At 40.6% G+C, this 17,468-nt stretch overlaps 1 protein-coding gene across 3 annotated transcripts in view; it reads left to right on the top strand.

The window, feature by feature from the left end:
• NKAIN2 (sodium/potassium transporting ATPase interacting 2) overlaps positions 1 to 17,468 on the top strand; it is a 548,040-nt gene that overhangs the window by 523,271 nt on the left and 7,301 nt on the right. For all 3 annotated transcript variants that reach the window (XR_011738396.1, XR_011738395.1, XM_065835583.2), the window contains one exon: positions 16,224 to 16,305. Coding sequence is in view for 1 of the 3 variants with exons in the window: in XM_065835583.2 (XP_065691655.1) it covers positions 16,224 to 16,305 (82 nt within the window). In the remaining 2 variants the exon portion in view is untranslated. The remainder of the gene's footprint in view (positions 1 to 16,223; positions 16,306 to 17,468) is intronic.

Below are 17,468 nucleotides of genomic sequence, written 5' to 3'. Positions count from 1 at the left end.
CAGCCAAGGGCCACAGTCCTTACAGATACCCCCTGCTCAGGTTAAAGTTTAGATTCTTTTATTTCCATTTAGATATGTTTTCTTGCCTTTTCCCTCCCTTTTGGCAACACATCCATCTCTCATGCTCTTCTGAGGAGTAGTGTATACTTTACGGATGTCACGTTATTAAGCACTTGTACTCCAGAGGAAGATGCCTCAGCATAGCTTTCTCAGTACGCTCACAGATGGTATCATCTCATGCAGACGATTAAGGGAGTGTGAAGGAGAAAGGCTTTCAGGAAAAGTGAAATGTGTCCCAGAGCCACTACTAGACCTTCCTGTATATTCAAGTCTTTGATCTTGAGGTCATTCCAGATGTGCTAGCTGTGTTTCTTTTTCCATAGTCTCCTTTTCTGCTTTTTCAGTTCCTCACCCTTGCATACTGCTATGGAGGAAGCTCTGTGGCACGGAAAGATGAAGACACCCCTCCTGTCTGCAGTGTACTCCGTCTTCCAGACTTGCAAGACACCTAGCATGGCAGAAAAAAGCCTTACTCTGCTGCCCACCAATCCGTGTCTAACATCCATACCTGGTCAGGGGTGAGGATGAGTTTGTGCTTGCACACAGTCCAGCAGCTGGTGTCCCTTCATGTTCTATAGAGGTGTTAGCTGTGAAAGATCCTATGTTCCAGTCACCACGAAGCAACTCTCCCATACCACTACCCTGCTTTCCCAGCCTCTGAAGTGATTTGTGAAGAACAACAGAGGGGTACTGCTGTCTTACTATCCACCCACATATTCACAGACATCACAGGAGAAATCTAGTTCTCATGTTTTCAAGACCACTCATGACTGCCAGTCACAGAGGACCGTAAAGATAACCGTACTGGGTCACACCAAAGGAGCATTTAGCCACAAGTCCTGTCTGATGTGACAAACCCAACAGAAAAAGCTTTTGCTTCTCACAATAGATGTGGTGAACACCTGTACACTCAATCTGCTCTGCAAATGTGCCGTGGGAGAAACAGCAGCCCAGAAGAGGAGCAGAAGAGGCAGAAACACTGAGCCTGGCAGGAGTGGGCAGCAAGGCATAAGACTGGAGAAAAAGTCATGCAACATCCAAGGGCCAAACATGAGCATGGTCCAGATTTTAACCAGAGGAGTATAATGACACTGCTCTGGAGCAGACAAGGTGCCTCACCCTCTGTTGGCACAGAGCCTCAACTGTAGAAATACAATCAAGTTGCTCTTAAGCTGCTTCAGCTGAATTAGCTTCGCTCTCAGAGTAATTGGAACAAGCTGAAAGAATTACTATTTCTCCATTCTTTATGCAGATTTTATTAAGAGAACAAATGAGCAAGGGTAGAATTAAGCAAACATTTCGCTAAGATTAACCTGCTCTAACCTCACTAAAGGATTAAGAATGGAACAATACAGTGATCAAATCAGGGTCATAACTATGGCTAAATCAGCAAGTCTAGAGGTTTTAATTACTCACACACCAAATAAATCCAGCAGCAGGCCCCCTGAATCAAAGCACAAATCTACACTACCTTTCATGAGAACAATCTGCTTTGGGTTAATTCTGCATCACAGATTACAGAGGAAGCTGCTTTCCCTCCTGGTACAGTCCCAAGCAGCACTGTAATGCTGAGTGCACCAGAGCCAAACTGCAACACCCACCTCCAAGGGTCAGGCAAGGATGGCTTCTCTTGTAGGTGCTTTGTCATTCCCAAAGGTCCCTTCTGCATCCTGTCACCTGTGCCTGTGTAAGGAGGAGGAACACTGAGACTTCAAGTGCCTCAGGTCTCCATCTGGGAAAGAAAAGGCAGGACGGGTGTCCAGCAAGGGCTGCTGCAGCCTCAATGCTCTCCTCTTTGCTGTTGCCACTGGTATGCCTAAGCCATTGTCATGCTTACCTCATTAGCATTATTAGATGTAGCAATTAAAAATAAAGCATGAAAATGTCAGCAACGATCATTACTTGGAGGCATGCAACGGCTGTAACTTATTGGAGCTCCTCATTTGTTTTCCAAAATCATATTAGGCCTGCATTTTTAAAGCCTCCACATTATTTTTAATAACACTGAAATGTTCATTTAATGTGCATTTCCTCTCTAGCAATTTGGCTCCTTGCTATAAGCTGTTACTGCCTTACTAAAAGAAAATTCAATGTATTTTTGAAAATGTTATTGAATATACAGATATTTTGTGGAAAACCCTGCAATGTATGCAATAAAGCAACATCCTCCTGGGGCTTTCTGTCTGTAAGCAATTAAAAAAGTAACCTGGGTTAATGAAGTGGGAATTCTGCATATCTTGCAGGTTCTGTTGAGGGAAAGGGGATTGGCTTGTTATTAGGGGTACAGCTTTGGCTAGGAAGGAACCCCAGCCTAAAAAAAATCATCAGTCTGTGTCCCACAGTTAAATCCTAATCCAGAAGGCTCTGTTGCAGACCCAGACAGGAAGGAAACAGCATTTAGCTACCATAACATAGTGCCAAGGCAATGAGAGTATAAATATGGCCTGACTGTTGTCTGAGTGCCATGAGGTACAACCTTTGCACTATCTCACACTAGCAAGGATCCAACTTGCACATACACTATCTTCTTTTATCTTGGCATTGTTTTCAGGTAAAGTGCAAAGCAAAAGAAATTGCAGCTCCATTAAATAGATTTTTGCTGCATATTCCCTTGAGCCCAGCTTTTGGGATGTCTGGCACAGAAGTAAAGCTCTAGGCAAAGCTTTAAATTATTTCACACTCCACATAAAAGCTTGGATTCAAGATTCTGTTTGAATTACTGGAAACATTCAGGAAGAAAATACCCCAGATAGAGGATATCTGCTGGTGAGCAATACAACATAGCAATTCTGTGCCAATAAACTCTGTGCCAAATAACAATCCGCTCAGGGATCCTAGGCCTGACCCAGGACATACAAATGTGATGACAAAGATTTTATTTTAAAAGAAAATATTAAATTCATTAGTTGTGAGAAAGGTGAAATTTTGACAAACATATGGGAGAGCTAGAAAATCCTTTTATTTTTAGCTCTGTTACAGGCTACCTTCCACCTCTGGGCAGGTTATTTAACCTCTCCATACTTCTGTTTCCTATATTTAAAATGGAAAATAATGACAGGGACAAGCTCACAGGCGTGTTCCTTCATAACTTTGAGCTTCTGGGATGAAAGGCAGTATTGAAGTGCAGAATCTGTTCAGATATTACTTTATTTCTGTGCCAAATGCTTTTCACAATCTGCTTAGTGAGACACTACAGAGAAATAATACATCGGTTTCCATCCCTGCTTAAAAATCTCTAAAACAAAGAGAAACTGGTAGCAAATGTTCAGCTATTATTTCTGCTTCTTTATTTCCTTTCCCATTTTCTGGTGAATATGGCTGTAAATTCTGAACCTACCAGGATAGGAGAAAGATAGGAAGGAAAAACAAACTAAAGCTGAGGGAGACAGCTGAAGATGATAGCAACCATCTTTCTGCATCAAGGCTGGGCTTGAATGCATCTCTGGAGGTTGTTTTCCCAGGTAGCCTGGTAGGTCTCTTCCTCCTGCCAGCTGAAAGGTGACAGCATAGCAGCGCTATCTGTGACACTTGTGTAACATAACACAAGATAAGAGATACCAGGTCTATCTAGCCCAATATATCCAACAATGAAGAACTTCTGATGCTTACTTCCATATCTATTTGCCATATAGACATATAAGAACACAGTAAGTTTGTGGTTCCCCAAAAATCTTGACAGTAGTTTGCAGTTCATGGGCTTCCTTAGCCAGAAATGGTTTCATATTTCATTGCCCACAATGATATTTTTTTCCTGAAAGTGTACTCGGGTATTTGAATATTTTTGTCAAACATAGCCTCCCAAGACAAGGAGTTCCAACATCTCAACTATGTTTTTTACTACTTTTGCACATAGTGTTTGTGTAATGTGTCCTGTGTCTTCCTTTGGGAAGCAGTGATTATTGCATCTTCACTTTTTCCACCCTCATCTTTTCCATGCTACCACAGGTTTTATGGACTGTCATCAACTGCCTTCCTTAGGCTATGTGGGAATATTACAGAACCTGTGATAGTTTTTTGGTAGGTGGGAGGTGATTTCTGCATCTTTAAACCCTTTACATCTTTGAAATAAAAGAAGTGGAACATGTCATAAAGGAACAGCAGTATCAGGAGGAGAAACACATTTGCATTTTTGGGCCCCTCACTGATGCCACAAGAAGTCAAGGATGGTATTCATACCATATACCTACAATCGTATGTAGTTAGGCCTGCAGTTTAAACTAACAATTGAGATTTCCACTACAGTCAATTGAGGTAGAGATATAACTCCAAAGAGCAAGTTGCCTTATCAGTGGTGGACACCTCCTTCACAACAGGGTGAATTGCTGGTCTGACTTGGTTGGTTAATGCTAAGGACAGCCTAGGCAATCTGCAGAGGCAGCATAGTAGCAAATAAGTGTAGGAACAAATACAAATTAATATTTAAAATACAACTGTTCTCCAACTGTTGAACAGGTCATTCATGAATGAGAATTCAATGAACAGGCTACAAAAGCTGAAGCTACAGCTTGTTTTTGTTCAGCTGCATTCTCCAATTTACAGCCTGTGGCTAAATTAGAAGCTTTTTCCATTTACTTGTTTCATTTAGTGTGGTGACTGCTACGTGAGCTAAGTAAACCAAAGAGAGGGAAACGGGATGCCTTCAGCTGTCAGGATGCTGATGGAAGCGTGGAGAAAGAGAAGCCTTTGAAATCCCATGGTACTGCCTCACGCTTGTGGTCCTAGACAGAGCTGTCTTAGAGAGTTGCGGTGCCACCGGGAACGTTTAGAAAATTCCCTGAGATGCCTGTACAGCATCAGTCTTTTGCACATATCAACAGCTGGATCCTGTGTCATTATTTCCAGCCATGTCCTGTCTTGAAGGGGACCTTTTGCCAAGCAGAAGGCCAATGCTGAGCATCTCATTCTCACAGGTATGCTGCATCCCACGAGGCATGCTGGCTGATCAGAAAGCACAGGCTGAAAACGTCTGAGCCGCAGAGTGTGAGGCTGAAGCACAGCGGGGAAAGCCTATGGTGGGAAGATATGACAACTGAAAGTGGCTGCATCTGAGATGCAAATGGACCTGAGCAGTCCAAGGTGTCAGAGGGCTTGGCAGACATTACACAGCTTTGTCTGTGATCATTTGGCACTGCACTGCAGAGAGAGAAACAAACTTAAAGCTCAAAGGAGGTGCAGTTTGTTTAAATAATAGCAAGTAATTAGTCTGAAGACAAAATCAGTGATGGCATATTATAATTACAATTAATTTAAAGGTTAATTTCCTTTGGTGCTAAAATCTTATTTAAAACATTTACCAGGAAAGGAAATTAGGACGTTACTATCTAGATGCATAGAATGCTTCTGGGAATCCATGCCTATTATCACTAGAAAATTAGGTTAGATTCAAAGTGGGAATTTCAATTCATTTTAGTGTATAATAGTTGGTGGTCAGGGCCTTGAGTCAGAAGGGTTGCTTAGGGTAAACTGTAAGATTTGCATTTTCTTTGTTTGTGGGATTAATTGCAAATGTTTCCAACAAAAGGGCTGGGTTTATACATGAACAAGCTTGACATGAAAAGAAAATTGGTTATGGATTGCTGCCTTCGTAACTAATGAAGTTGATGTTCAAGGAATCCCTAGGAGACAGGGCTGTGGTATGAGGCAAATATATAAATAAAGCCACACAGGGAAAAATGGTGGTGTTGCTGGCTCCATCTATGATAATTTCTCTTCTCCCTCACTGTCTTCCCTGCCACTCCCCTTGCATCTATCACCACCTCCTGTGGGGTTTGTCAACGTCAAGTTTAAAAAATGTCTAAATAACATAATGTAGAGCTTGAAGGAAGCAACATTTCCATTCCATCAGTTTATCACAATGGAATACCGCTTAATAACATCAGTGCATTGTAACAGCCAGGGGGACATACTTACCTTGCATCATTTTTTTTTTTTTAACTATTCATAACCCATGTTTCATCTTTTCAAGAAAGACGAGATGCAGAAGTATTGGAAAAGATCCACATATGTGAAAAGGGAATGAAGAGTTAACATCTCTTTTACAAAGAAAGATAAATTTCATACCAAAACATTTTGAAAATATTGCTTAGTTTGTCATTAATTAGTTGTTTCAGGAGAGGAACACAAAGAGGTCCAGATCATGAGACAATGTCCCACACAATTGTACCAAACCAGTAGCAGAAATTAGAGAGTAGCTAGTGATGGTTTTGAGAACAAAAGCCACAGATGATTTGAAGAGATACTTATGTTCTTGCCACCGCTAAATAAGACATGGTTTTCCTAGCCATAGAAATGTTTTGACATTTAAAAATAAACAAAACTCATATTCAAAATCAGTAAAAATCAGCAAAATCTGAGACTCTCCACAAGCTGAAAATCGTATGGAAAATGGTTTCAGGCAGACTGTCATGTTTGGTTTTGATGTCAGTGAAAGAATTCATTTTGATGTGAGTCATTTATTGCTATTTGCACTGAACAGGGAGGGCAATCTTTGGGGCAAGCCTTCCTGTGTTGTGCCCAGGGGAGCATCTCCTCCACCCTGATGGAGGGAGGGCAGCCTGCACAGCCATGTAGGGCTGCTGGCCCCTTCCCCACCCCGCTTTCCCATCTTCTGAGGGTGGCTGGCTGGCTGGCTCCTTGGGGGCTCAGCCAAAATGAGCAGGTGTAACAGGGCAGGTCCTTGCCAGCCACACTCAGTCTAGACTGAAAGACAGCAATGTTTCAGAGAATAGTGGCAATGAGGTGCTGTGGGTGGACTAGACTTGTTAACCATTTCCAGTGGCCCTGAAAAAGCCACCTGCCCACAGCCTCTTTGTGTCTTCCCTGCTGAGAGAGTCAATGTGAGCTCCTTGAAATTTTCTACATGTCTGGGACATAGCTTTATACTAAATTATTTTTATCAGCATGGCTTCTGTTAAAATTTTCCTTATTCCTTTTCCTTTTACATATCTAGATAGGTCTTCATTAGTATTGGATTGTTAACTTTCATAGATTTGGGCCTTAATTCTCCACTTTGTTGCACCTACTAATGACTCTTATTCTAATTTATTAGTGCGGTGGTCACACTTGGATGCCACTGCCCCTGGCATTTTCTTTTTCCTCCTTTTATCTTTTTTCCTCTCTTTATCGCTTGCCCCTAGCAACGATCTAGCTAAGAACAATTTTTCCTAATGATTCATTTGATAACTTCTGTGATAATTCAGCCTACCCCACATTTTCTTTAGTTCTTAGAATTGTCAGTCAAAAATTATTTCAGAGCTATATTTTTTGCTTAGTACTCACACATGAAAATTGGAAAGCAAATGGCTAATATGCAGCAGTGTCCAGGTCTGTTCAGTTTAGGAAAATAATATATAATTCAGACTACTAATGTTCTCATAGCTGAGTGGAGGTCTTTTACAGACTCTCTCCTGAGCATTGCACAAGCCCCACTGCAAGCTTGGACAAGCCTTGAAAAGCCTTGCAGGAGTCAAGCAGCAACACCTGGCCGCAACCCTATTTCCAGGCTTATAGGGTTGACAGGTGACTTGCTGCATTTATCAGATATAAAAGGTAGTGCTGAAAATTTCAGGCCAGTATTTCTCATTGCTGCAGCTATGCTCCAACCATTTCTTCCTGGTCTCAGGCTCTTGTTCTCACCTGCCCTATTCCTGGTCCCCATTTCTGCCTTTGGCTACTGAAGCCTCGGTCATGCCTCCCAGCCCTTGCTTGGTTACTTCTGGCTGCTTTCATTCTGGCTCCTTTCTTCTCAGCCATGACTCTGGTTCCCACCTCCCTGACATGGCTCCTCCTGCTGGCCAGCCCTGCCTTGCTGAGGCATTGCTCCAGGGCATAGTCTTCCTCACCTCCTGCCCTGAGGCTCTGCTCATGACTAGATCCCTGGTCCACTGGGGAGTCTGAGGTGCATTTTAGATTCTCCAATATCTGAACCCTCGGAATCATTCATCTTGGTGTTTTCTGCTGGGTACAACTGCAAGCTGGGCTGACGTTGAATGCAACATGAACATCCCTGCTTGGTCCTAATTACAAGGAGTATCAGGCTGAGATCCCTGTCAGAACCTCTGTAATGGTGATGACACAAGGTGATACTTATCAGATTTCACAAACTCGCATATCTCCCCAGTCCTACGTCTTATCTCAGAAGGGCTGATCAAAGAATTAGCCAAGGGATCAGCAGCAACAGAGACACAAGAAGATGCTGCAAGCCTTTATCCAACAACAAACATGGTAAGAGGAGAAAAATCTGGATAAAAAGCCCCTGAGAAGAAAAGGAAAAAAAAAAAAAAAAGTAAACAAACAAACAAAAAAAAAAATTGACAATTATAAAACTAAGCAGCATGGAAATAGTGACAGCGCAGCAGAATCTAAGCTGGGAAACTCCACCAAAATTTGTATAGGGGTTTCCCTTTGCTGCTCTTGTGGACATTGTAGGGCTCAGAAATGCCATGAGGTTACAGTTTAAGAATCTGAGGTTTTAGTTTTGCCTTGCAAATTGGTGAGCTAAGAGCACACACAGGCAGTTACTGGCTGTTTGGCAGAAATGCAGTTCATTGCACTGCAAGAACCAGAATGAATATCCAAGTCCTTGTGCTGTTTCTGAGCCCTCCTGTGCCAGTAGGAAGGGCACAGCCTCACATATTTGCAGATGCTCTCTGTCCCCTTGCTTTGCCGGGGCTTGGCTTTGTCCTGTTTTGCAAGTCTAAATCACTGTGCACTCAGCACAAAGACCAATAACGTTTGATTATCATTGTAAACAAACTTTATTGGGATTGTATTCAAGCAAACCTCCTCCTGTGTGCTATATTGTGGAACAGCCACGAGGCCATGCTCACAGCATAAAAAGGCAGCAGCACTAAAGTGTTTGGAAGTGTCTTCACCAGACAGCAAGGCAGGTAGCAGGATACTGGCAAAGCTGCAGGAGCAAGAGCGTCCCCATATGTTCTTTTACGTTTTATCCCATATGTCATTTCCAAAGTTATTAAAACAAAGCCTACATTTCCCCTACATTTCTTCTGAGTTGGCTGGTTTTTAGATACCAACATTTGTGCACAGCCCTCTCTTGTCTCATACACCTTGCTCTGGCAGTGAAGCTTAATCCCTGCACCTCCCAGGTCTGAGTCCAGAGGACCAAGTCCTTGGTTTCCAGAGCTGCTGTAGATAAGTTTAAGACCTCACATGCCAGGACATGTACACCACATATTCTCTCTCTGCTATACCATGTGGGAAAAATGTTCAATCATGACATGCATATGCAAGAAGCATCCGTTTGCACATGCACATACACTTCCCTGGTCATTAGCACTTTTAAAATGGTAACATCTTTATAATGGATAATTGTAATTTTTTTAATTATTATTTTAGTGCTTTAGGTTCATGAATATACTTAAGGACTATCATGATGCCAAGCACTGTACAAACATGAACACCAGCCATGTTTCATGGAGCTTGCAATCTATGTATTAGACAACAGGCAACTGGTGGGTACAGAAGGAAAGTGATCACAAAGAAACTGTGAGCAAATATTATTATCTGTAGTAGACAGGAATATAAGGGCATTTGCGACCTAATTATTGCCAAAGGAACTAAGAAGAGTTTTATGGAAAATAATGAGAGAACTGTTTGTTTCTCACAAAGAGAGAAAGAGCTTGGAAATTTTGCTAATATGCAGATCAACCTGGCAGCATGGGGGCAGTATATATAATTTAGAAATAGAAGGAGAGACAGATGTGAAGTCTCTACAAAAGACTTTAAATGTGACAAGATTTAGCTTCTACTTGATGTAATATGGAAGATGAAGTCAGTAGCAGGATGTGGAGAGGAGTAACCTAGCCAAAGAGATTAGTCTTGCAGCTTTTGTCTCAACTACACATTTGGTGAGTTCAAATAAAAGGAACAATTGTGGTGTTTGACACTGAGAGCCCTGGGTAAATGTTATAGCTGTGTCAATAGATAGAAAAGTCTTCTTCTTCAATATGCAAAAATAATCTTCAGAAATTAAATCATGCACGACCAAAACCAAAGTTTACATCTAACTTATATCCTCAAGTGACAGGCAGACTTGAGGATACAAGTGCCATCATTCACTACAAGGCATAGCAGAGAAGGTTAGAGAGGAGCAGCTAAGAGTTCTGGTTTTAGCCATGCTGAACTGGAATTGATGTTTAATTATCCATGGGTAAATATCACAGAGAGAAGCTGAGATTTTAGTTTGTATAGAAGGAGCAGAGTGAGCACAAGCCAGGTGCTCTGTGACACCTCAGAGACCCGACGACAGCAGAATTTGCATTTGTTAGTGCAACTACCCCATTTACAGGAGGAAAAGTGAAAGGCAAAGGTTACTGCTCATGGGCCTCTGGTAGCATGTTGGAGGTAGAACCAGCAAGAGAGGAGAGGAATGATGAAAGGAGGAAGGTGAGAACCTGCAGAGGAGAGACCACTGAGGCAAAGACTTCAGGAAGAAGAGAGCAGTGGCTGTGTGAAAGGTGGCTGGATGACCACAGAGAGGACTGTGTGCTCAAGGTTACCAGTATCTAAATTTGCATAGGAAGAGGTAATCTGACTATGGTCCCAGCTGTGTACAAAGGACAGGATATAAGATCAGCAAAAATCTTCTACAGAAACAGAGAAAAGTGTTTGAAAGTGTTTGAAATCATCAGGAGACAAAGTGGGACAAGCAGAGATAAGGGTGGGGTTTTTTTGTGTGTGTTTTTTGTTTGTTGTTTGTTTTTGTTTTTGTTTTTGTCTGTTTGTTTTTGGTTTTGTTTGGTTTTTCAGGAATTTACATGTATTTGTATTTTGAGAGAAATGCAAAAACAAACCAAAAAAAAGAGATCAAGAGAAAAACTCTGTCACTGGGACAAACAAAAATTCTACAGGACAAAATTCCTGTGACTATGGTAAGAGAGAATGGGAAATGAACTGTAAAAGGAGTGAAAAGGGCTGGCAAACTGAAGAAAGCAGGAAACTTTATCAGTTTTTTCCTACAAGAAAGGGGAGAGATGGTGAGGAGAGAAACCACTGGAAATGGGAAGAAGGAATTGGATGAGGAGGTGATAGGGGTGTCGGGGGTAGAACTAATAGAGCTGCAGGAGCCAAGCTGCTTCATCAATGGGATAGACAAAGTGAAGGAGGAGAGGAAGAATCATAGAATGTCCTGAGTTGGAAGGCACCCACAAGAATCATGAGTCCAACTCCTGTCCCCGCATAGGACAACCCCACAGTTCACACCATGTGTCTGAGGGTGTTGTCCAGTCTCCTCTTGAATACTGCCAGGCTTGGGGCTGCGACATCTCCCTGGAGAGCCTATTCCAGTGAGGCAGTCACAGACCCAAGCCTGACAGAAGTCACCCTCATTACAGAACTACTACCAAAGACATTTTCACTTTTTAAAGAGGAGCCACTGGCAGGAAGCAAATGCTATGGTGATGGTGGGGTTGAGTGCTGGCAGCACATTCACTGCTGTGAGAGGCAGAGCCTCATACATCAAGGGTAGGGGTGAGATAATCAGCAAAACAAACAATAGTAGCCAAGGAGCAAAGTAAGGAGAGGGCTTGAAAATAGTCAAGAAGTCATCCATACTGCAGGTCACAGGTTGGCCAAGTACATGGCTGTTTCCCTAACTTTTCCTTTCCTTTTATTTGCAAATAAAGCCACTCATCTCCCTTCTCATTCATGAACTCTATATCCTTTCATATCTAGTCTGCATTGATTTTTCACGCCTACTAAAATCCAGGAAAAGCCTTAGCATCAGTCACGTTTCTATACACATGTGCCCTAAATGACTCATTGGGTCAGATCCTAAGCTAATGTAAATTATCATTGCTTCAATTAAATCACTGAAGCTATAAATATATATACAATAGCTGTCGACCTGATTCTTTATGCTTCTGTATTTATATCTTACAGATTAAAATTTCCATACAGAGAATAGTGTCTAGTCTTCTAGTTTCTATTTAATATTTTTCCTTTTGTTTTCTACAGGAAGATACTATTGTTTTTATTCCATGGTGTTTCATTTCTCTTTGTCCATCTGTTGGTTTTATCAGTTTGTTTCTTGCTGCTAGTTTTCTAGAGTCCCTACTACCATATGTACATCCATGCTAATGAGGTGTTTTTGTGTATCCCAGTTTAATTGTTCCTTTATACACCACAAACTTCTAGAAATTAAAAATGAGAAATCCATTTATGCCTTTCATCCTGTCCTGATGTACAATGGAGACAGTGGGGACTGTAACTGTGAGCAAGAGCTGAAACTTCATATCCCTGTTGGTACTTAGTAATAGAAAATTTGTCCCGACTTTGAGCCGTATGTCCTGTTCGTGTTACATTGTAACTACAGACATATACCTGGTAAGTCCCTTAACTCCCGCGAAGGAAGAGTGCACTGTGGCTGAATTTCTTGTAACATATTTTACAAATAAATAATACTGTTATTAAACTATTCAACTCCAGCCACGATAACAACTGTCTCAGCACCCAAAATTTCAAAGGAATGGGATTCTGTATTTGTTTGTATATGCATGAATGTTTACTAGAGCAAAACACAACAAAAGAGCCCCTTCTGATAAAAGTGACACGTAAGATGAATGTACAATAAAATGGTCAAAAATTTGTTTGATGGATGAGGTTAAGGATGGAAACCTCTGTAGCAATTCATCGAATGAGCTTTGTTTTATTCATCTCATGTTACTGCTGCCAGGAATGTATCAGTCATATGACTCTTTTAGTGACCTTTCAGGCACAGCCAGGATAAAATGCCTGCAGAAAGGGCAGCATTCTACATGCTTTAAGAAAGTAGCTCAGAGTCCACAGGGAGCTTTTAGCACAGTCTGGACATTGCAGACTTTGCAGCGCTGAGAAACTGCCACCATCAAGAAAACTTGCTACAGAGAAATTGCTGAAATCCTTTTGTATTGGAGTTCACTTTGTATTGCTTACCTTCACCTGCCTTTCAAAGTTTGTTGTAAGGTGTAAGAAGTCATTGTATGCCTACAACAAGGTCACAGCAGTACTCTCTGCCCTACCATCATTGGGATACACACATGGGAACTTCCACTGTCAGTTGAACACAGAAATATCTCTACAAGCTTACCTTGCTCATCTCTTGACAATCTGGCTTGTTAACACTCTGTGTTTACTCTGTGCAACAGGACAAAGACACAATGTATGCAGAGATATCCAGCATGAATCTTCTATGCCCAAACAAACTCACTTTACTCAAAGAAATCTTTTTCTTAACACACTGGTTTAGCTTTCTGAAAATAAGTCTAAAACCACCCTTAAGACCTTTTGCCCAATGACTACAAAATACAGTATCTATGCCTGCAGCCTTCAAATAATGGTCTTGGGAAGTACACAAGAACTGCAAACCCAGACAAATGCAAATAAGTAACATCTGTAAAGTGACATGGATTGACACCATGACACCCGTGAAACACTCAGTCCAACAGAGGCATTTTCTGACTTGTGCTGTCAGAGGTCAAGACTGAGCGGGGGAAAAAAACAAAAAAAAAAAAACCAAACCAAAACAAAACAAAACAAAACAAAAAAAAAAAACACCAACCACAAAAAAAACCCCACACCTGAGCAAAAGAACAGCAAACCATAGCTAAACCGTGTCCATTCATTTTGCTGAACTTTTTGTTTGAATCAGAGGGTTGTTTTGTTTTGTTTTGTTTTGTTTTGTTTTTGCTCCTTGTCTGGTCCTTCATTCAACAGTATTCCTATAGTGAATTCTTCATTCTGTGCCTATAAACTTAGTGTGCTTCCAAAGACATGATCTCATTGTAATAAAGTTATCTGATGGTTACAGACAGTAAATAGAAACCAACAAATGGCATTTATCTTGATTTTTAAAAGATTTTGACCAGGGAAGCAGAGCAGGGAAGCACTATCCAGATGCAGCCATCATAGGTTGTGTGCTGAATTGTTTAAAACTCTATTTAGCTATCAGCCTTCTGTTATGACATTTCAGATGGGATCCCACTGGGACTTTGGCTAGGGAAACAATTCTGGTCAGTATTTTTGTTAACAGCAAGAATGATAGAGGGGAGAACACTTGTAAAAATTTCAGATGAAGCCAGAGTGGGAGGAGTACGAGCACTTGTGAAGATAGGATTAGAAGTCAAAATGATCTTGAGAAGTGGCTTGAAATCACAAAGATGAAATTCAGTACTGACAAGTTCAAAGGAACTCCAGTTGGGAAGAATCAATCTAGTGTCTTCAGATAAAATATGGACTACTTGGCTAGACTAGTTAGTGTCAAAAAAGAAAAATAAATATCTGGTTATTAAGTGTTTGCATGATGCTGTTAAAAAAAAAAAAAAAAAAAAAGAAGAAAACAAACAAACACAGAAAAAAACCCACACCATCATGTTATGCCAAGTAATGTACAGAAGACCTACATAGCAGTTGTTCCAGTTAGTTCAGATTTGTGCACCACACTGTAAGATAAACACAAGCACACTGAAGAAGGATCTTCAGGCTTGAAAACTTAGAGGTTTGTAAAACATGGGTTGTGAGAAAAATTTGAAAGAACTAGGTATGCTTAAATCTGGAAAAGATGGATAGCATTAAAATACTTTTTGAAAATACTTAGAAGTAGTTATGAGAGAAAAAAAAAGTAACTCATTTGTCTTCATATCCATAGGGAGAAAAGGCTAAAATGTAGAAAAGTAGTTAATTTGCAGGAAATTACATTTAAATTAGACATTAGGAAGTTAGGTGCAGGGAAAGGCAACACAGATTATAGAACCTCCTTCATTAGAGATGTCAGGGATTAATTTAGGAAAACATCACAGAACACAGTTAAATGATTTCTTCAGGGGCCATTCTTGTCAGGGAAGAAAGTGGCTGAGAGGTTCCACATGTCTGTAGTTCCAATGGAGACACACTGCACCAGTTCAGTCCAGTGTTTTGATGGCTTTTTGCTTGCAAAGGAAATGGTGGACAAAGGGGTACAATAATCTGATTCTCTAAGATGTCTGGAATGAGTGTGACTGCATTGTTAAGTGTGGCACACATTGTGAAGTACCTTAGTGTTAAATAACTTCATAAATGCAAATTTTAAGGACTTCGAACACTGTGAAAATTATCAAAACAAGGGTTATAAATTTACATTTTGTGATTTTTAAGTGAACGTTACTTCATTTTAGATCCACAAGAAGCTATCCTCTATCAAAGAACCTTTTCCCTTTTTTTTTGCTTTTAATGTACACAGAACCAGTCAGTCAGTAGCAGTGCCAAGACCTGTGAAAAATGCGCTTCTATACCTGAACTCTTCGACCCTTTTCTGTCAAATTCACATCTGCTATGTAAGAGGCGATATTTCAGGGATGAGAGCTGCCCACAAATAATCCCCAAAAGCCAATAGTTGGGTCTGCTGGTGCAAAGGAAGCAAAAGGTGCGCTTTTATCTGTGTAAAGGAAGTGTTATAGCAGAGAAACAGGGGTGTCAGGCTCAGATGAGATTGAATTGCCCTGGAAATTATTTAAAATAAACATGAGAAGACCATTGGGAACTGTCAGTGATGTGAATTAATAAATAACTCCCACCCTACAACCTTCCTGCAGACCTCCAGTGCCTTGAGAGAAATGCTGGTTTCCTTAGATCTGTGCAGCCTCATCTCTGAAGCTTAGATAAATTGTTCCAACCCTCTGTTCGTGCATTTCAACCCAAATGTCAAAGCAGGGAATCAGAGAAACTTCTGTCTCTCAGACAGAGTCAGATCAATGTGCTCTTGCTTCTATATCACTGAACCACAGTACAACAGCAAGCCAGGCACAGTAATCACCGTCAGAAGCAATGCATTCATGCCAATAAATAAATGGTTTTCTGCCTTTGTAATATCTGAATATCACGGTGGTTTGTACTCCAGTGAGGTGGCCTACTTGAAAAAGAAGGATGTGTGGGTATTTCTGATAGATAGATGGCTGTTATAAATCCCTCATTGTTTTTCTGTGATTTTAAAATTAATTTCATTTAAAAAGGCACTTTGCCTTTCTCTGGTTTTTTACACTTTCTCTGCATTTCCACAATTAGTTGATCTAATTTTAGTGGTTTATTAGGGTGTCTGTTAAAAATAATCTGTGTGCTGGGTGATCCTTGAAGGATAGTGCCTATCACTTCTGAAAAGATGTTGCTAACAAAAACAATTTTCCCCCTTTCAGTTGATTTCATAGGAGGATTTGACTCTTACGGCTATCAAGGTCCACAGAAGACATCTCATTTACAGCTACAGCCCATGTATATGTAAGTACTTAATTTCTGAGATATTCTGCAGACTGGAAGGCTGATATTAAAAGATCATTAAGCTGAAAGATTACATGACTTAAAAAATTCAGAATAGACAGAAGCCTTTTTTGATAGATCAAATTCAGGCTGCACTTAATCACCAACATTACTCTTCTGATGAATTATAATAATTTCTTAGGGTGGGATATAATGTGTTTAAACAACACCCAGCTCTCGCCTGGTTTTCCCCCATTTTCATTCAAGCAGGTTCCACTCATTGCCTACTACTTGGTGTAGTAAAAACTAGTCAGATCTGACAAAACTTTGTTGCAAAAAAAGTGGCTTTCATTAAGATTTATCAAAAGTTCAGCAACTTGCTAATTTGGTGGATGCATTTGGCATTTGTCTTACCAGAGCATCTGTTCCTTCAGACATCTCTGTACCTCATTTCCAGTCTCCATGTTTAAAAAAAAAAAAAAAAGTGTAACAACATATGGCTTTTAAAAACAGTTTGAATAGAAGACCATATTTTACCAAACCAGTAAGTGACAACTCCATCCACTGCCTAGAAGTGCACCGTGATATAGCTGGGGATTAAATGGGTAAACAAATCTCAGCACATACACACAACTGGAGTACATTCACACTAGAGCTAGCACCCAACCATAGACCAGTCCAGGAATAACCATCTCCAAATATTTCTTGTATTGATGCCAACTGCAATTCAGATCAGTCCTGACTGCCCAGATAAATCTTACCCCACTGCTGCAGCCTTTTGAAATGTGTTTTATTTACCATCACTGACCTACACGGTAAAAGCACAGCAAAAAAAGCTCACAAAAAGGCAACATTTACTTTTTTCCTTTGTTTCTCTGCTGAACATCTCTTTTGAGGAAAATAACTGAATACAGGCAAACAATATCCATCCCAACATGCACTGCATATACCCTTTAATGTAATTTCGTTTATTCTGATTAGTGGAAGCAAGTCTGCTAATATATTAGCGGATTTTTGCATGGGACTGGCGTTTACTCCTTAATCAGTGGTACAATCAATTCTGCAGTAGTGCTTAGGATTGGGCCTGTTGGGAGCTTTGTTAGGAGCTTTTTAATAATCTCAAATTACAATAGTGCATATCTCCAATGCCATCTTAACTTCAGCTTCCCATCTGTCTGTGCTCA

The sequence above is a fragment of the Patagioenas fasciata genome, chromosome 3 (genome assembly GCF_037038585.1).
Source record: "Patagioenas fasciata isolate bPatFas1 chromosome 3, bPatFas1.hap1, whole genome shotgun sequence".
NCBI classification, from domain to species: Eukaryota; Metazoa; Chordata; class Aves; order Columbiformes; family Columbidae; genus Patagioenas; species Patagioenas fasciata.
Note: the sequence above shows the minus strand (reverse complement) of the source record. Positions and strands in the feature narration are given on the sequence as shown.